The following is a 20,752-nucleotide window of genomic DNA, read 5'->3' on the forward strand; positions in this document are numbered from 1 at the left end:
AGCTCACTCCAGTCAGGCAGGGGGGAGCCAGAAGAGAGGAAGTGCATGTGAGGAGCTGGGAGCAAGAGGCACAAGGAGCTGAGAGTGAGAGGGTGTGCTGCTGGAGGACTAAGGAGTACAAGTGTTATCAGACACCAGGAGGAAGGTCCTGTGGTGAGGATAAAGAAGGTGTTTGGAGGAGGCCATGGGGAAGTAGCCCAGGGAATTGTAGCTGTCATGCAGCTGTTACAGGAGGCACTATAGACAGCTGCAATCCACAAACCTCCCAACTCCTAATCAGACACAGGCGGAGTTGACCCAGACTGTGGGGAAGGTCACTGAGGTGAGCAAATCTGCCAATAAGCACAGGACCCACCAAGGTAGAGGAGGAACTTTGTCACAACACATTTTAATTAGCCTTGATATAGGTCTTCCTCCCCACCACCCCTACCACTCCCAGCCATACAGGGGTACTAACATTATGGCAGAAGGTAAGTCACCAGTGTTTAGTGTCACTCGTATGATTCTTGGATGCCCATTAAGAATAGGCCCTTCCAGTACCTTCTTTTTCTTGAAGAAGGATACATCCTTGAGAGATGTTTTATCTGTTGCTCTTTCACCAAGCGTACTCAGAGAAAGATGGAGGCACAATTGAAATTTTTCCTCCTAGAGAATTGATCCAAGCCTTCTCAGACTTTGAGAGAGAAGAGCTACAGCCAGGCTTCAGACAGTGGGCTCGTGAGCTGTGATCCATTTTGAGCTCCTGAACTACATACACTCACAAGAACCATTCAGTCACACTACACTGGTATCAGTGTCTGATGAGCAGAAAGAAGCACCAATCCAAAGATGAACCTCAGGCACAGGTTGCCATTCCCATTACATGGCAAGAAACAGAAGAGTCATCAGCTGCATGACTTCTCTTGGGCTCATTTATCCAACAACCATAAGCCTGACAAGATCCATGCTAGTGACCCAGTATTGACTTCCAAGACAGCACGTTTGGCACTCTCTAAATCGGCAAACTGCAGCCCTCGATACCAACCCTTTGGTACAGACTGTGGCGCTAACTGCCTTGGTACTCAGAGCATCATTACAAGTGCCTCTGTGATTGTAGCCCCAGTATCTTCCATCTCAGTACCAACTACACCAATGGTACCCCTATTTTAGTTCTGAGAAACTTATTGGTGGACTCTGTAGTGGAGTCCCCTCTCTTCAAAAAAAAATAGAGGTGATAGCTAAACCACCAACCTTGTAGCCACTGGTACTGCAGGTCAGAGAGGTATCCCTGGTAGTGACCTTTCCTATACAGAGATGGTATACATGGAAGACCTGTCCCTCTCTTAGAGGAGGTGGTGTAATAATTGGGTCCTAACACACCTACTTTAACTGTTAGCCTAACTGATAAAAATTGGGTAAAGATTCAAAAATTGTTACAGTAATTGTTATATAAAACTATTTTTAACAAGTTAAAAAAGGATACAAAAAACTAAATTTAAACAAAAAAAATGGTTTACTATTACCACTCAAGGACTGTGTTAAAATTATGACTGGTAAATAAGTAAAAAATCGAAATTCAATAAGTCAATATTGGTGTATCAAAATTAGGCCTAACTGATGGACAAAATAATGAAAGGATAGATTATTCCACTCATCACCTTTTTGGAGCCCTTAAAAAAAGACTTTGGGGGAGAAAAGGGAGAACTTTTTACGATCACCACAGGTGTGGCAGAAAAATTGTTTCCATAACACCAGACCTTAATACTCTGATGGGGACACTAGTCTAGGTGTAGTAAAAAGAGGTCTGGGCTTCATAGGGGGTCACCCTATCTGATACCTCCCATGTGACCTCCAACTCAATAGTTCTACCCATTCCAGTCATGGTTTATTTGGCACCCACAGGTGTACAGCCAGACTTCAAGAAGTCTGCTTCATCAACTGTCTCTAGGGCTAAATCATCCTCCCCAAAGAGACAAATCAAGTAACTCATTACAGCCACAGATACTTGAGAGGCAGGAGAAGAGTGAAGAAGAACATCAGCTACCAGGGGAGAAGCATTCAATTTCTGCTATGGTTTGCTCACTGTCCCCTGACAAGTCAGTGAATCCACCCCCCTCCGCTGGTGAGTTTAAGGAATTCCAGGACCTCATGAAACACATGGTAAAAAGCTTAGGCATACATCCCTGTCATCTCAAAAAGTGCTGACAGGAGGTACTGAGTCCCTGCTAAATTATCTGAGTATTTCTAGATATTCAAGAGCAAGTTCCCTCATAGTGGTAGCAGTACAAGAGATCAAAACATTGAGCCCTTTCAAGTCCACATTGAGCAAAATGGACTCAAAGAAATTGAAACTCTTTAGCCTTAAGCTGTATTCATCAACTATGCTCCAGAGGTATGGCTAACCATTATGCCCTTCTCTCAAAATAAGATTTTTTTAATAGGCAACTATCCAAAGAGTAGTAAGTGGAGATGAAATATACAATGGCAGAAGGACATCTGACTTTATGTACTTCTCTATTGTCATAGCTTCAGTCCTCAGGGATCCTCAGGCAGATCCAGGCAACAATCGAGGACCTCACATTTGAGAATAATGAACTTTTCAACAACAGGACGGAGGAAGCACCCTCTAAAGGATTCTAGGGCAACCCTGCGTTCTTTGAGACTCTACATCCCAATTCTAAAGAAGAAACACTCCTCTACATCCCAATTCTAAAGACAGCACTCCTCTGTCAAATATTACAATCAGCCACAGAGGATCTAAGAGCCACTGAAGAAGAGACAGAGATTCCTGTGAAAATGACCCTCTACCTCCTTTGCTGTCCCATGGTTGACTCCAGTATTGAAATCCTGCTAGAACCACTTGAGGATCTTTTTTGTTCTACCCTCACACCATCCCTTGGGAACAACCATTTTTATTTTTGAGAAGTTTGGGCAAGCATTACCTCAGACTAGTGGGTCCTAGAGATCATAAGCAAATCCCTTCCCTGTCTTTTTCAGAGAGCCTTCTCACAAGAGACTGTTAAAACAAGTAAACTCCTTTCTATAGCTAGGAACTGTGAAGGAGGAAGTGCCCTTACATTTCAGGGGAAGATGCTTTTATTCACATTATTTACTGATCCCAAAGAATAATTATTGGGTTTGTGGCTTAGCCTGGACCTTCAGTGCCTCAAAATGTTCATCCATTGTTTCAAATTCAGGATGATGACTCTAGCCTCCATAAATTCCCTCATTAGATCATCAGGACTGGTTTGCTGCTCTTTGCCTACAAAATGCCTGCTCCATATGTCTAGCCACCCAACCCACAGAAATACCTCAAATTCCTTTAGGAACATTCCACTATCAGAATAGGGCTCTGCCCTTTGGGCTATCTGCAGCATCAAGGGTTTTCACCAGGTACCTTGCAGTATAGGCAACTCATCCAGGTAGATAAGGAATCCAGATCTATCCTTACCTCAACAACTGATTTGAGGAAGAGCTTGAGGTGACTGACTCAGTCCAAGTAATTCTAAAGTTCTTTGCCTCGTTTGGTCTCAAAGTTAATAGACAAAAATCCACACTCAGTGATGCATAGATAGAGTTCATAGGAATCCTGTTAGACTCCAGATAGTGATAGCTTATCTTCCAAAGGGAGAGCCCAGACAATTGCAAGTCTTATCAGTCAACTTCAAGTTCACCCAAGAACATCAGTGAAAGCATGTCTCAGACTTCTAACACACTTGACCTCATATACTTATGTCACCTAGCATGCCAAACTTCACCTACACTCCATGTAAGGGTGATTGAAATCACTGTGTCTACCCAGAAGACACTTTATGGACTTGATGGTTATGATCCCACAAGAAGTCATCATTAAACTAGTGGAAACACCCTTCTCAGGTGTGCAATGCAGTACCCTTCTTTACACCTCTACATACTAAGACTCTAGTGACAGACAACTCCACTCAGAGATGGGGAGAGAGATCATCTAGATCACCTTTAAATCAGTAATAATTACTGATCTCAGAAGACTGGATATCCACGTTTTTCCATATCTGGATGACTGGCTAATCCAGAGTCAATCCAGTCTGCAAGTTTTGGACAATATCCTTCAAATTCAGTTTCTCTTTGCTCAGTTTGGCCTGAAAATAACCAGTGACTAGTCAGTTCTGTGTCCTGTGTAAAGAATAGAGTGCATTGGGGCTATTCTGGACTCCACAATAGGAGATTGCCTATCTGCCTCCAGAAAAAAAGTCCAGCTAGGCTCAATTTATGCAATAATCTGCAGGTTTATGCAAGAACTGCAAGATCTTACCTCAGGTTGCTCGACCACCTGGTCTTCTGCATTTACGTGACTCAGCATGCCAGACTTCACCTGTGCTGAATGCAAAGGTGGTTGAAGTCTGTATCAGCCGAGAAGACATCACATGGACATGTTCACTTTGCATCTTGAGTCCTGGCCTCATTAAATTGATGGATGAATTGCAAGGTGATCCCCTTTTCTCCTCCAGTTCCACCAAAGATGCTAGTAACAGATACATCCACTCTGAGGTGGGGACTATACCTGGATGATGTACAAACACAGGACTTGTGGACACCTCAGGAGTCAGCTCTTCATTTACACATCCTGAAGCCGAGAGCCATTTATTGAGCTTGCAAAGTCTTCCTATTATTCAACAAGGGCCTCACCATAAAGATTATTCCACACAATATGGCTGCAATGTTTTATCTGAACTAACAAGGCAGGTCAAAATCCACTCAGTTGAGTCAGGAGATATATGTCTGGAACTTCTACATTTGTCATCGGGTCACTTTCAAAGCATCTGACCTCTGCAGAGCGCAGAAAGTTCTGACAGATTGCCTCACCATAAAATTAATCAACAATCACAAATGGATTCTAAAGGATGAGGGGTTTCAAATGATTTTCAGCAAATATGGTTTTCCCACCTTTGATCCATTTGTTATCAAAGAAAACAAGAAGTGTCATTGTTTCTGTGGCAAAGGAAGACAGAGTTCAGGGTCAGTTTCCAATGTATTCCTGATTTCATGGTGCTTGGAATGTCTATATGTATTTTCTCCAATCCCACTGATTCCCAGAACCATCCGAAAATTCAAACAGGAAGTAGCCAGTATCATTAATATCCCTGGTGTGGCCAACACAGTTTTGGTACTTAGACCTTCAAACCTCATCCATTCAACCTCCCAACCCCTTACTGTTACTCTGAGGCATAATCTCTGAGTCACAGTCAAGTCTCCTTGCACTCTGCACATCACAACATGGACATTGAATGGTTAACTCATCAGAAAGTCTGTTCGGCCATGTACAGAACATTCTCAGTGAAAGTAGGAAAGACTCTACTAGGAAAACTTACCAGGCTGAATGGAAGAGATTTTCGATATGGGCTCATCATCATCAGTTATCGCCTTCCACAGCTCAGGTCCTAGACATGTTAGAATAATTCCTGGAATTCAAAAAATTCAGTCCTGTAAATTAGTTTCGTGAAGGTTCACTTAGCAGCCATCTTTGCTATTCACTCTGTTATTCATGGACATTCTGTTTTTTCCCACCCTATGACTGCAAGATTTTTAAAAGGTCTGATATGGATTTAACCCCCCGAAAGAAAACCAGTCCCTTCCTGGGAGCTTAATTTAGTCCTGGCAGGTGTGACAGTGTTGGGACTCACCACCGCAGTGCCTCCTGCTGGCACATCTGGGAATTAGCTCTGTCCTCTGCGGGGCACCCTCTGCTGGTGGTGTCCCATCCGTCGTCTGCTCCCCTGTTGGTGTCTGGACCCGTCTTGCTCCCCGCTCGGCTGCTACCTCTTCAGGACACTGCCCTCCGGCATGCCTACGGCTCTGGTCTCATCCTCTTCCAGGGGTGTGGTGTTATCAGAAGACCTCCACCTGCACCTGTTCTAGTGGCCGGCTGCAGCCTCAAAGTCTAGCCCCTTTGTCACGGGGGCCAGCCACAGCCTGTATCAGGCCATGTTCCTCCTCAGCCAGGTGCAGTACAAGGGGGTAGGGTGGACCCAGGCCCACCCGCTACTCTGGGTCCCCACCCAGGGACCCTCTAGCAGCAGCCCTCCTTCTCTCCCCTTCTCAGACTTTTGTCCCTGGGCCACTTCCCATTTGACCCTGTGCACCTGCTTGTCCCTTTGTAACAAGGCCTGCAGCCTGGGGTTTTCCTTGGCTGGAGCTCCCCAGCTTCTGCCCTTCCCCAGCACTGCTCTGTGCAAGGTGCTACCTTTCAGCCTAGGAGCCAGTCCTCCTCCTTTGGCAGTCAGGGAGAGACTGCCTTTCCACCTGCTAGACAGCCTTTATGTAGGGCCTAACCTGGCCCTGGTTAGCTCCTAACAGGCCTCTGTTGATTGGCTGCCGGCCCGTGCTGCCTGAAAGGCCTGTTCCAGCCTTTTTCTCAGGGGGTGGGGCACTGCCCCACCACAGCGAGTCTCATGATTCCACCTTGGTCTATTTCACTTATCAGCAAAAGAGCATTTTTGTTGGCAATAGCATTAGCAAGGAGATTAGGGGAGTTACTGTACCTGATGGCAGGACATCTATATAGTTTCTTCCATAAAGCTAATGTCTCATTAAAGGTCCATTCCAAATTCTTATTGAAGGTGGTTTTCGATTTTCACTTGAATCAGGTCATTAATCTGCTGATGTTTTTTCCTGAAATCCCAAACTCACAAGGGTGACAAGAGACTGCCTGCTTTAGAGGTCTATAGGGCACTTTCCTTTTACATAGATTGAATGAAACAGTTCAAAATGTGTCTCAGGCTCTTTCTTGTATATGAAGAGACAATGAACAGTCAGACTGTTGTGCCTCATAGAATCTATAACTGGTTCTCGCTGTGCAACAAAATTTGTTACGAATTGGCTAATGCAAGTCCACCCCCTAGGATTATTGCCTATTCTACTAGAGCTCAAGCTGCCCACTCTCTCTAAGGAATGTTCCTATTGTGGACATTGGTAGGTCTTGCTTCCACAATGGTATAATACTGAGTGAATGTGGGGCTGTATCTAGAGGTGATGTGAACTTTGGGAAAAACGTTCTGTAGTCTTTGTTTTAAAAGACTACTGGTTCTCACTTCCAACATGTCTATTGCTTGGGTGTCATCAACAATGGAATATATATGTGGACATACACTCGAAGAAGAAAGAGTTACTTACCTGTACACACACATTCCACAATGTGCCCTACATTTTTGCTACGATGGAGTCTATTTTCATAAGGATTTCAGTGATGAAGGAACTGGAGGTGGGGCAGTTTGAGTGGCCCAGTCTTTTATGCCCTCAGCTGGGGGCATGAGGACCCTGAGGTCACCTGCCTCACTCAAACAGGTACTGCTGACCAAAAGTCTCTTGCTCAAATGAACTGGACACAGACCAGCAGTGGACAACACATCTTGAAGAAGCAAAGTTACTGTGCAGGTAGGTAAGAGTGTCTTTTCCCTCAAAATAATAATGAAAATTGCTGCTTATTGTCTTATAAATTTTGTTATATTTCAGCAGTTAGCAATATGCTTAAACCTTTCTTAAGAAGTGGTAACTAAATCATATGCATTTTTCTTCTTTAGGTTAATCTGGGAACATACCTGTATAACAACAGATTCTTATCTGAGGTTCAGAAATGCAGTGACTTTCTAACTTCCTCTTCCATAGCTGTATACTATAGTGTGTGCCGCAGCATGCTCCCAACGCCAGCTAAGTGCCACTATACATTTAATCTACGAGATCTCTTCAAGGTGTGTTATACTGCAGTAGACATTTTAGATTGCCATAAGTATTCTCAATTTTTGTGCAGAATGAACAAGCAAGAGTATATATAATTTTGTCTGCTGAATGTAGCCTGGTTCTTGGAGTTAGATTATTAAATTAGTCTTGCTATCTGGAGTCCTATGATAATTTCAATTTGGTTTATGACATACAAGGAAAATAAATTTGGAGATTTCCATATAATCCAGTCTTTGCTTTCAGAATTGCCAAGATCACTCAGAAATAATTATTAATAAATAGAAGAAAACACAGGGCGGAAGTGATAATCTCCTTCAGACTGCAAATTGTTCATTTTAAAAGTATTTGTTGCTGCCTACCAGAGTGGCCGTACCATAAGCGCTATATACTAACCTATCTCTCACTTATTTGTGCACTGGTATATATTGTTGTATTTTACCTTTATTGCCTTCAGTAAAAAGATGTGTTAACATTAGAAACAAATATCTAGGAACTAAATAATTTTGGCCATTTTCAGCCCTGCGACAAGTGGGCACAACTCCATTGACTTCAATGAAGTTGTACTTCCACTTATACCAGGACTCAATTAACTCTTTAACTATATTCATTTACTGAAAAGATTAAAGTTTGAATCAAGGCTGAGCATATACATCAGTCCCTGTTGTGCATGATCTACAGATATAAAAACATGTTCATGCACTATTAAAGGTTTCAATAAATTGTGATTTCAGCAAGTGGGGTATTTCTTATAAAATAAAATACTACAGTATCTTACAGTAATGGAACTCGAACAAGAGCTATTTTATGAATTTTCAGGGCCTCATGCTGCCAGGGAAGATGGGAAAGGGGAAATAATTAGGTCAGGAGTTGCTTCTATTCCTAATATGTATGGAAAGTTGGCTCATGTAAGCTCCATGTGTTGCAAACTGTCCATTGCAAAAAGTACCCCAGGCAGTCACTTGCATTGCTTATGCTTATGGCTGACCAAATATGGACTGTCATCTGGCTTATACCAACAGCCCGGTGGTAGAGCTTGGATTGAGCTGCGCCACCCCATTAGGACTCCTGAACCCACTGTGCCTCAAGAGGCACAATATTTTCAGTAGTTCCTGATGCCCAGGGAAGATACACCTGCTGCCACATCCTATAGGGGATACAATGTGCACTTAGTTTCATGTCCTCCCACCTTCCCTGGCTAGCAGGATGTTGTAAGCATGGTCATGGCCCAGGAACTGTCATGTTACCATCCCCTGTATGGGAAGTATAAGATAGGAGAAGGCTTCTTGTGCCCTCCTGCTCCCTTGAATGTATGTGCAAGGGAAGAAAACACATACCTTAAGTAAGAGATATTTGAATGCTTTAGTTCTGATTAAAATGTGTGATACTACTGTTGATAAAACTTAATATAATATATGGTAATTTAAAAATAAACATACCAGGATCTCTTTTAGTAATCCAATTACCAGTAATTTAAAACTTCATATAAACATGATGTACTAAAATTGCTAACAGGTGCTCCAGGGGTTGTTGCAAGCCCACAGGTCTGTTATTGTCTCAAATGAAACTGCAGCTCTTCTCTTTGTGCATGAAACAACCCGAGTATTCCATGATCGCCTGATTGAATCTGCTGAAAGAGAGATTTTTTATCAGTTTCTTGCACATGAACTCCATAACTATTTTAAGGTAAATATATGTATTTTTCTTCAGACATTTTTTTTTAGACATTGTGCCTTTGTTTTAGGCCCTTTTGGAAAACTTCCTTAGTTATAAAAAATAATAGTAATTATAGATGTATAAATTAAGGGCCATAATCTGCTCTCATTTACACCAATATAAATCCTGTGTAACTAAGAGCAGAATTTGGCCTGATGTTAAAAAGTTAGCCTGCTCCTCAATCCTCCATATACATAATTCTTGCTGATTTCAGAAGGAGTTCCATGTGAGGAGGCTTGCAGAATTGGGCCCTTAAATATTAGATGACTGATTCTATCTGACCCTGTGTGGGTAAACAAAGGGAGGGAAGAGGGAGGTCTTTCTCCATCTTCTACCGCAGTTGGAGAAGAGCAGAAGCAAGCATACTGGAATCTGATAACACATAAAGCTTTCTTTTGATAAAAAATAAATATTTCTCTGCATGTAGGTGATAAGATAGTTTTCAGCTGAAATTTATCTGAAAAACTAAGGAAATCTCTCACCATACTTTGCTTTAGGTGCTAAAAATTAAATAATGAAGCCAGGAATGACAATAATACTCACTCTCCCATTTATGTACTGTATTGTGGTGTATTTATATCTGTTTAACTTGCTGTCAGGAAATATGAGTTTGTAGCAAACGATGAATGTTTTCAGTCTGTAGCAATTTAGGAATGTTTAAAATACTGTACAACACATTTTTAGTTGTGAATTTAGTCAAAGAGGAATTATTTTATAAGAAACACCAACCTTGCTTCCTATGGCACTCAGTTTTCCATGGAGTTCTCTCTTACAGATATTGACTAGGCTTAACCCTGCTTAGTCTGTGGGATTTGACAAGATCATAATCCAAGGTGAAATGCTGTAGATTCTGTATTTTTCACATAACTTGACAATTTGACCAATTATTAGCACAGTGCTAAATATGCTACAAAGGCATTAACATGCCTTTAACATCTGGTGCCAGATTAACATTAGCTGCCTTAAATTAGTGCAGCCCAATTGACCTCGTTAGAGCTATATCAGTTTACACCAGCTGAAGAACTGGCCATTAGAGTTTAACTAGCTATTCCAATAACAGTTTGCAAGAACAAAAAGAACTCTTAACTACAAGACACATTTCACTGTTTTATATTTAGTCAGGTTCAACATTAGGCAAACCGTCAGCTTCTAGGGTTGTACCATGTTTTGAATGTGGCAAGTTGAAAGCAATTTTACAGGAAGAATCAATTGTAATTAGTAATATGTAAGTAAGTAATATGTGAATCACAAGGGAATTACTGATAGACAACTAGTCATTGAAATACTTCTCTTGTGGTTCTTCTCTAATAGACTGCCGTTGTGTAGTGTGTGTGTGTGGTGTGTGTTCGTCTGACAAGTTGCATGCTTTAAATGTTTTCTTGCATTTGCAAAAGTTAATTGGAAATAGAAATGCACAGAAAACATCTGGACGATCAATCATTTTAGATGGGGAAGGGAAATCAATTTCATGGCTATCAGTCTTCACCAGGTCCCTTCAGATAGGTTGTGATGGATTACAATATGTTTGTTTTTCCCTGGAATGAGACAGATCTTATGTCTAGAACTTGTGTTAATTGTACCAAGTTGGTGGGTTACACGCACAACAAAATATATGTCTGCAATTGCATCAGGTTTTGTAAGCCAAATACAGGAATGTCTTTATTTTAATATGTATGGGTTGGGAGTTACAAATCTCCTAAAATAGCATAGTGAACTTTTTAATAAATATAGTGAAGATTTTTTTAAAATACTGATCAATTGGGAGAGATATAAATGCAAAATAGAGTAATCATCTGTTTTCCAAACATCCATAATAAATTGGTACTGATTATTGATGAGCAGTAAGTATCATTTTCAAAGTAAAAAGATTTCATTTTAAATGTTAGAGAACAATACATTGTTGATTTGTATACCCTTTACTTCAAATCCTTTTTTACAGATGCTAGTAAAAAAAACATAATGCTCAAGAGAAAAACAGCATTACAAGTTACAGCCAGCAATCCATGCTAAATTGCTGTATTTTGCTGCAAAATGATAAAGAAGCTTGTTTTATTAATATGCTCTCCTTAGAAAACACTATTTCTTGTCAAAGGCACTCTTGAATGACTTGTTTGAAATGGTCTTAATGGTTGAACACTTACTGAATCTAAACATGAGAGCTGAATGGATTAAACCAGACCTGTAAGCAGCAAAGAGCAAGTTCTTCTTCAAGCAATTGTCTACACAGATCCTACTGAAGGTGTATGCGTCTTGTGCATCTTTTAGTCAGCAATGCACTTTGTACACCACCATGCCACCGACAGCAAGATTATAAAGGATGGAGCAGCCCCAACCTGCCACTTGATTCCTTCTGACCTCTCATGGCAGCAAGTCAGAACTACAGTGTCCTCCTGCCTCCTTGTTTAGAATTAGGGTAATAGATAGTTCATCTTCGAGTGCTTGCTCATATCCATTCCAATTAGGTGTGCGTGCACCGCCTGCACGTTCGTCGGAGACTTTTTACCCTAGCAACACTCGGTGGGCCAGCAGGTCACCCCCTGGAGTGGCGTCGGTATGGCACCTGATATATACCCCTGCTGGCCCGCCCGCTCCTCAGTTCCTTCTTACCGCCCGTGTCGGTCGTTGGAAATGTGGAGCACGGCTAGCCGTTCTCCACCTCCCTAGCGTTTCACTCTTCTACAGTATAGTGTATATAGTTCTGTTATTATAGTAATAGTTGTAGTTATAAAGTTAGTTAAGTGTAGTTGTAGATAGTTATACAGAGGATCGGGGGTTTGCCCCTTTTCCTCCCCGCGGTGCCGGGGCCCATGCCCGGTTCACCCGGCTTTAAGCCTTGTGCGGCCTGTCATCGGCCGATGCCCACAGGAGATCCGCACGACTCCTGCCTGAGGTGCCTAGGCGAGTCCCACCTTGTGGACAAGTGCCGGATCTGCAAGGCGTTCAAGCCTCGAACGAAGAAGGAGCGGGACAGTCGCCTGAAGCAGATCTTGATGGAGGCAGCGCTGAATCCCCCACCATCGGCATCGACTCCGGCACCGGGGCCAAGTGTCGCCTCCGCTCCAGACCGCCCAGCGCCGGCAAAGGCTTCAACTTCCCGCTCAGCACCGGCCCGGCACCGCTCCCTCTCCCCGAGGAGCAAGAAGCACAGGGCTCCTGCGGTGCCTACAACTGCACCGCAGTCTGAGCGTGCCTCCAAACCTGACCGCCCGGCACCGTCATCCGCCGCAGCACCGAGCGTCGTCGCACCGTCGACTCCGGCTCCTCAGGGACCGTTGAGTCCGGTGCATCTCAGCTCCCCAGTGAGAACAGCGGTTGAGCTCGTCGCGCCTTCCACGCCGGAGACCTTCTCCGTCGCATGCTACCTCATTGCTATGACAGAGCCCGAGCTGCCCCAACCCCCGGCACCGCCGGTGCGGGTTCTCCAATCGATGGGCAAGCCCGCCATGGTGCGGCCGCATTCGCCGGGCACTACTGGGCATCGGTCCCGTTCCAGATCGAGGGACCACTCTCAGCGTCGCCACTCAAGATCCAGATGCCGCTCGCAGTCCTGAGACCGCTACCTGTGGCACCGGTCGTACTCGCGGCACCGTTCAAGATCCCGGTCGCCGTCGTACTACTCTCAGCACCAGTCTAGATCGCGGCACCGACGTTCCTACCACAGCCGATCCCGGCACAGCAGCGTACGGCACCAGTCGACCTCCCGGCACCGAGCTGGTAGCAGGTCCCGGTCCAGATCAAGGTACCACCATGACTCCCGGTACCGCTCGCCGGCACCGCGCAGCGACGTCGGGGTGCGCAGGGGCCTGACGCAGTCATCGACGGCTCCTCCATGGCCTTCAAGGCACTCGTCCGCTTCTTCCCGGATGGACAGCGCCTCTTACGGGGGTTCGGATGTGCAGGCCCACCCGGACCAGGGACCACCACAGTGGTCCTTTTGGATGCCCTGGGCATACCACCAAGCCCAGGGCGAACCTTCGGGTCCCGCTCGCTCCGGCCAATCGGAGCATCGTGCACCAGAGGCCACGGTCAGCTTGCCTCCCCCCTCAGATATGGAGGAAGTCCCTATGGATCCCCTGGCGCAGCAGGATGCTCGGGAAGTGGAGGTCCCTCTGGACGAGGCTTCCGTTCAGGAACCACTCCTCCCTGGGGTGTCTTCTTCCTCGTCTCCAGATGAGGCGGTAGCGGGCACATCTTCATCAGGGCCCCCGCCGATTTGATCTCCGGGCACACCAGGACCTTCTGAGGCGAGTTGCCCAGAACATAAACCTTCCTGTCGAGGAAGTCCCTGAAGTGGAGGACCCAGTGGTAAGCATCCTTTCTGCGGAGGCACCGACCAGGGTAACCCTCCCCTTCATCAAATCGATCCAGGCGAAGGCGGACACCATCTGGCAGTCTCCGGCCTCCATTCCACCCACTGCCCGCGGAGTGGAAAGGAAATATATGGTACCATCCAAGGGGTATGAGTACCTCTATGTACACCCCGCTCCCTGCTCCTTGGTGGTACAGTCAGTCAATGAGCGAGAACGCCACTGCCAAGCAGCTCCTGCGCCAAAATCCAGGGAAGCCAGGCGCATGGACTTGCTGGGCCGCAAGGTTTATTCCGCTGGAGGTCTTCAGCTCCGTGTGGCGAACCAGCAAGCCCTCCTGAGCCGTTACAGCCACAACACCTGGGAGGCTGTCGGCAAATTTACGGAGCTGCTTCCCCAGGACTCACGCCAGGAATTTTCATCTTTCCTGGAAGAGGGCAGGAGGGTCGCCAGGACCTCGCTACAAGCGTCCTTAGATGCCGCGGATTCGGCAGCAAGAACACTGGCATTGGGCGTAGCCATGCGCCATATATCGTGGCTGCAGTCTTCCGGACTACCGCCGGAGCTACAGTACACGATTCAGGACCTGCCATTCGATGGACAGGGCCTTTTCTCTGAGAAGACAGATCCCAGGCTACAGAGCCTGAAGGATAACTGGGTCATCATGCACTCACTGGGAATGCAGATGCCCCAGACTCAGAGAAGGCCATTCCGCCCCTACCATCGGCGCACTTACCCCCCGCCTCGCCCCAGACAAGATTTCAACCAGAGGCGAGGTCGACCGAACCGTAGACATCAGCCAGGTCCTCAAAGGGGTAATACTTCTGGGCCCGACAAGCCACCGCAGGGACCCAAGGCGAACTTTTGAAGGTGCGCCTGAGAGCAGCTTACCAATCCCTTCCCTGGATCCACTTCATTTCCTCAACCGCCTCCACCCCTTCCTGCCGTCATGGTCCCAGCTAACCTCGGATTGTTGGGTCCTGCGCACGGTGCAGTTTGGTTACCGTCTTCAGTTTGTTTCTCCACCCCCCTCCCATCCTCGTCCCTCTTCAGGGACCCCTCTCACGAGCAACTTATCGTCCAGGAGGTTCACAAGCTCTTGCTCATTGGAGCTATAGAGGAAGTGCCAAGGGAGCTAAGGGGCAAGGGGTTTTATTCCCGGTACTTCTTAATCCCCAAGTCAAAAGGGGGCCTTCGACCCATCCTGGACCTGCGGGGCCTGAACAAATTCATCAAAAAGTTCAAGTTCCGCATGGTAACCTTAGGAACCATCATTCCCTCCCTGGATCCCAGAGATTGGTACGCTGCTCTCGACATGAAGGACGCATACTTCCACATTGCGATCTTTCCCCCGCACAGGCGGTATCTTCGCTTTGTGGTAAATCAGGACCACTGCCAGTTCACAGTCCTCCCCTTTGGGCTCTCCTTAGCCCCCCAGGTGTTCACCAAGTGTATGGCAGTCGTCGCCGCTGCCCTGCGCCGTCGTCGTATCCATGTCTTCCCTTACCTCGACGACTGGCTCATTCGAGGCATGTCGGAGGCGCAGGTGACCGGGCACATCACCATCATCACGGAGCTGTTTGCGAGTCTAGGCTTGACCATCAACCCGGACAAGTCCACTCTGGTGCCTACGCAGAGCATAGAGTTCATCTGGGCAGTGCTGGATTCCAACCTCGCGACGGCCAGCCTCCCCCGGCACCGATTCCAAGCCATAGTGTCCATGGTCACAAGCCTACAGGCCTTCCCGACCACGTCTGCTCAAACGTGCCTTGCTCTCCTGGGACACATGGCCGCATGCACCTTCGTCACCAAGCATGCAAGACTCCGCATGCGCCCGCTGCAGACCTGGCTCGCATCGGTCTATCGCCCGGGCAGGGACGCCATAGACACAATTGTAACGATTCCACCGAATGTTCTCGGTTCCCTAGGCTGGTGGACAACGCCCTCCCAAGTGTGTGCGGGCCTGCCGTTTCACGCCCCTCAGCCCTCAGTGTCCTTGACGACGGACGCGTCATCGCTGGGCTGGGGTGCACACCTGGGGACACTGCGTACACAGGGTCTATGGTCACAGAGAGAGTTGACTCTTCACATCAATGTGCAGGAGCTGCGGGCAGTTTGCCTAGCATGCCAAACATTCCAACGCCATTTGCACGGCCGTTGTGTCACGGTATTCACGGACAACACAACGGCCATGTATTACATCAACAAGCAGGGCGGGACCCGGTCCTCCCCGCTGTGTCACCCATCTGTCGCCCTGACCGTTCATCCCGGGAGGTATGCTGCCTGCCAGGGGCCCGTATCCGAGATGTTACAGAGGCTTTGTCGAGGATTATCCGGCCTTCTGACTACTATCCCATGCTACTCATCCATGTAGGCACAAATGATACTGCAAGGTGTGACGCTGAGCAGATCAAGAGTGACTACAGGGCTCTGGGAGTACGGGTTAAGGAGTTTGGAGCGCAGGTGGTATTCTCTTCGATTCTTCCTGTTGAAGGTAGGGGTCCGAGCAGAGACAGATGCATCGTGGAGGTGAATGCCTGGCTGCAAAGATGGTGTCGCCAGGAGGGCTTTGGCTTCCTCGACCACGGGATGCTATTTGAGGAAGGACTGCTAGGAACAGATGGCGTTCACCTTTCGAAGAGGGGAAAGGCCTTATTTGCGCACAGACTGGCTAACCTAGTAAGGAGGGCTTTAAACTAGGTTCGACGGGGACAGGTGAGCAAAGCCCACAGGTAAGTGGGGAACAAGACCTGGGAGATGGGTTGGAAACAGGAGGGAGCACGGGCTATAATGGCAGAGAGGAAGGAGGGTCAGGGCAAAGCTGGGAGGCAAGATCAAACCAGTATCTTAGATGCCTTTACACAAATGCAAGAAGTATGGGTAATAAGCAGGAAGAACTGGAAGTGCTAATAAATAAATACAACTATGACATTATTGGCATTACTGAAACTTGGTGGGATAATACACACGATTGGAATGTTGGTGTGGATGGGTATGGTTTGCTCAGGAAGGATAGACAGGGGAAAAAGGGAGGAGGTGTTGCCTTATATATTAAAAATGTACACACTTGGACTGAGGTGGAGATGGACATAGGAGACGGAAGGGTGGAGAGTCTCTGGGTTAGGCTAAAAGGGGTAAAAAGCACAGGTGATGTCGTGCTGGGAGTCTACTACAGGCCACCTAATCAGGTGGAAGAGGTGGATGAGGCTTTTTTCAAACAACTAACAAAATCATCCAAAGCCCAAGATTTGGTGGTGATGGGGGACTTCAACTATCCAGATATATGTTGGGAAAATAACACTGCGGGGCACAGACTATCCAATAAGTTCCTGGACTGCATTGCGGACAACTTTTTATTTCAGAAAGTTGAAAAAGCTACTAGGGGGGAAGCTGTTCTAGACTTGATTTTAACCAATAGGGAGGAACTTGTTGAGAATTTGAAAGTAGAAGGAAGCTTGGCTGAAAGTGATCATGAAATCATAGAATTTGCAATTCTAAGGAAGGGTAGAAGGGAGTACAGCAGAATAGAGACAATGGATTTCAGGAAGGCGGATTTTGGTAAGCTCAGAGAGCTGATAGGCAAGGTCCCATGGGAATTAAGACTGAGGGGAAAAACAACTGAGGAAAGTTGGCAGTTTTTCAAAGGGACGCTATTAAGGGCCCAAAAGCAAGTTATTCCGATGGTTAGGAAAGATAGAAGATGTGGCAAAAGACCACCTTGGCTTACCCTTGAGATCTTGCGTGACCTACAAAATAAAAAGGCGTCATATAAAAAATGGAAACTAGGTCAGATCACGAAGGATGAATATAGGCAAATAACACAGGAGTGCAGAGGCAAGATTAGAAAAGCAAAGGCACAAAATGAACTCAAACTAGCTATGGGAATAAAGGGAAACAAGAAGACTTTTTATCAATACATTAGAAGCAAGAGGAAGACTAAGGACAGGGTAGGCCCACTGCTCAATGAGGAGGGGGTAACAGTAACGGGAGACTTGGAAATGGCAGAGATGCTTAATGACTTCTTTGTGTCGGTCTTCACTGAGAAGTCTGAAGGAATGTCTAGTATAGTGAATGCTTATGGGAAGAGGGTAGGTTTAGAAGAGAAAATAAGAAAAGAGCAAGTAAAAAATCACTTAGAAAAGTTAGATGCCTGCAAGTCACCAGGGCCTGATGAAATGCATCCTAGAATACTCAAGGAGTTAATGGAAGAGGTATCTGAGCCTCTAGCTATTATCTTTGGGAAATCATGGGAGACAGGGGAGATTCCAGAAGACTGGAAAGGTGCAAATATAGTGCCCATCTATAAAAAGGGAAATAAAAACAACCCAGGAAACTACAGACCAGTTAGTTTAACTTCTGTGCCAGGGAAGATAATGGAGCAGGTAATCAAAGAAATCATCTGCAAACACTTGGAAGGTGGTAAGGTGATAGGGAATAGCCAGCATGGATTTGTAAAGAACAAATCGTGTCAAACTAATCTGATAGCGTTCTTTGATAGGATAACGAGCCTTGTGGATAAGGGAGAAGCGGTGGATGTGATATACCTAGACTTTAGTAAGGCATTTGATACGGTCTCGCATGATATTCTTATAGATAAACTAGGAAAGTACAATTTAGATGGGGCTACTATAAGGTGGGTGCATAACTGGCTGGATAACCGTACTCAGAGAGTAGTTGTTAATGGCTCCCAATCCTGCTGGAAAGGTATAACAAGTGGGGTTCCACAGGGGTCCGTTTTGGGACCGGTTCTGTTCAATATCTTCATCAACGATTTAGATGTTGGCATAGAAAGTACGCTTATTAAGTTTGCGGATGATACCAAACTGGGAGGGATTGCAACTGCTGTGGAGGACAGGGTCAAAATTCAAAATGATCTGGACAAGTTGGAGAAATGGTCTGAGGTAAACAGGATGAAGTTCAATAAAGATAAATGCAAAGTGCTCCACTTAGGAAGGAACAATCAGTTTCACACATATAGAATGGGAAGAGACTGTCTAGGAAGGAGTATGGCAGAAAGAGATCTAGGGGTCATAGTGGACCACAAGCTTAATATGAGTCAACAGTGTGATACTGTTGCAAAAAAAGCAAACATGATTCTGGGATGCATTAACAGGTGTGTTGTAAACAAGACACGAGAAGTCATTCTTCCGCTTTACTCTGCACTGGTTAGGCCTCAACTGGAGTATTGTGTCCAGTTCTGGGCACCGCATTTCAAGAAAGATGTGGAGAAATTGGAGAGGGTCCAGAGAAGAGCAACAAGAATGATTAAAGGTCTTGAGAACATGACCTATGAAGGAAGGCTGAAGGAATTGGGTTTGTTTAGTTTGGAAAAGAGAAGACTGAGAGGGGACATGATAGCCGTTTTCAGATATCTAAAAGGGTGTCATCAGGAGGAGGGAGAAAACTTGTTCATCTTAGCCTCCAATGATAGAACAAGAAGCAATGGGCTTAAACTGCAAGGGAGATTTAGGTTGGACATTAGGAAAAAGTCCCTAACTGTCAGGGTAGTTAAACACTGGAATAGATTGCCTAGGGAAGTTGTGGAATCTCCATCTCTGGAGATATTTAAGAGTAGGTTAGATAAATGTCTATCAGGGATGGTCTAGACAGTATTTGGTCCTGCCATGAGGGCAGGGGACTGGACTCGATGACCTCTCGAGGTCCCTTCCAGTCCTAGAGTCTATGAGTCTATGAGTCAGGAAGCAATACGTCTGTGGGACTTTTGCATAGCCCACTCTATTCATCTAGTGGCCTCCTTTCTCCCGGGAGTGCGAAACACCCTTGCGGATCACCTGAGCAGATCCTTTCTGTCCCACGAATGGTCCGTCCGTCCGGACGTCCTCTGTGTCGTTTTCCGGAGGTGCGGGTTTCCCCAGATAGATCTGTTCGCCTCCAGATCAAACAGGAAATGCCAGGTGTTTTGCTCTCTACAGGGTCGCTCCCCGGGCTCCCTGTCGGACGCGTTCCTCATTCTGTGGACGGGACGTCTTTGCTACGCCTTTCCACCCTTCCCTCTCGTCCACCGAGTCCTGATCAAGGTCCGGAGAGACAAGGTCCGCCTCATCCTGATTGCTCCGGCTTGGCCGCGGCAGCCTTGGTACACCATGCTGCTCGATCTGGCCCTGGCGAATCCAATTGCCCTACCTCTTTGGCCAGATCCGATCACACAGGACTTCGGCAGGATGCGCCATCTGGATCTACAGTCCCTCCATCTGTCTGCATGGCTCCTGGCTGGTTAAGCCAGTCCGAGTTGCGCTGTTCTGATGCAGTACAAGTGTTGTTGGGCAGTAGGAAGCCTTCCACGCATTCAACCTACCTAGCGAAATGGAAACGCTTCTGCTCCTGGTGCAACCAGCACGGCCACGACCCACTCTCTGTGCTAGTCCCCACCATTTTGGACTACGTGTGGTCTGTCAAGCAGCAGGGCTTGGCGATCTCCTCTCTGCGCATCCATCTCGTGGCTATATCCACCTTCCATCCAGGCGAGGCTGGCAAGTCCGTGTTTTCCCACCCTATGGTGTCAAGATTCATCAAGGGCCTGGAGCGGCTATACCCTCAGGTCAAATGGCCTACCCCTACTTGGGACCTGAACCTTGTCTTGACTAGGCTCATGGCGCCCCCCTTCGAACCCTTAGCCACATGCTCGCTGCTGTACCTGTTCTGGAAAGTGGCCTTCCTAGTCGCTATCACGTCGGCTCGGCGAGTCTCGGAACTTCGGGCTCTAACCGTGGACCCTCCGTATACTGTGTTCCATAAGGACAAGGTACAGCTGCGACCGCACCCGGCGTTCCTCCCTAAGGTCGTCACCGCCTTCCATATTAACCAAGATGTCTTCCTGCCAGTCTTTTACCCAAAGCCGCATTCATCCCGAAGAGAGCAACAGCTCCATTCCTTGGATGTCCGAAGGGCTCTCACGTTCTATATTGAGAGAACTAAACCCTTCCAACGCTCACCACAATTGTTTGTGGCAGTAGCGGAACGCATCAGAGGCATGGCAATCTCCTCCCAGCGTATCGCATCCTGGGTCACGTCCTGCATCA

At 46.5% G+C, this 20,752-nt stretch overlaps 1 protein-coding gene across 1 annotated transcript in view; it reads left to right on the forward strand.

Moving 5' to 3' along the window:
* Window positions 1–20,752, forward strand: part of DNAH14 (dynein axonemal heavy chain 14) — a 490,898-nt gene that overhangs the window by 317,747 nt on the left and 152,399 nt on the right. The window contains exons 52-53 of the mRNA XM_050948398.1: window positions 7,536–7,703; window positions 9,205–9,375. Coding sequence (XP_050804355.1) covers window positions 7,536–7,703; window positions 9,205–9,375 — 339 coding nt within the window. The remainder of the gene's footprint in view (window positions 1–7,535; window positions 7,704–9,204; window positions 9,376–20,752) is intronic.

Source organism: Gopherus flavomarginatus, chromosome 4 (genome assembly GCF_025201925.1).
Source record: "Gopherus flavomarginatus isolate rGopFla2 chromosome 4, rGopFla2.mat.asm, whole genome shotgun sequence".
NCBI classification, from domain to species: Eukaryota; Metazoa; Chordata; order Testudines; family Testudinidae; genus Gopherus; species Gopherus flavomarginatus.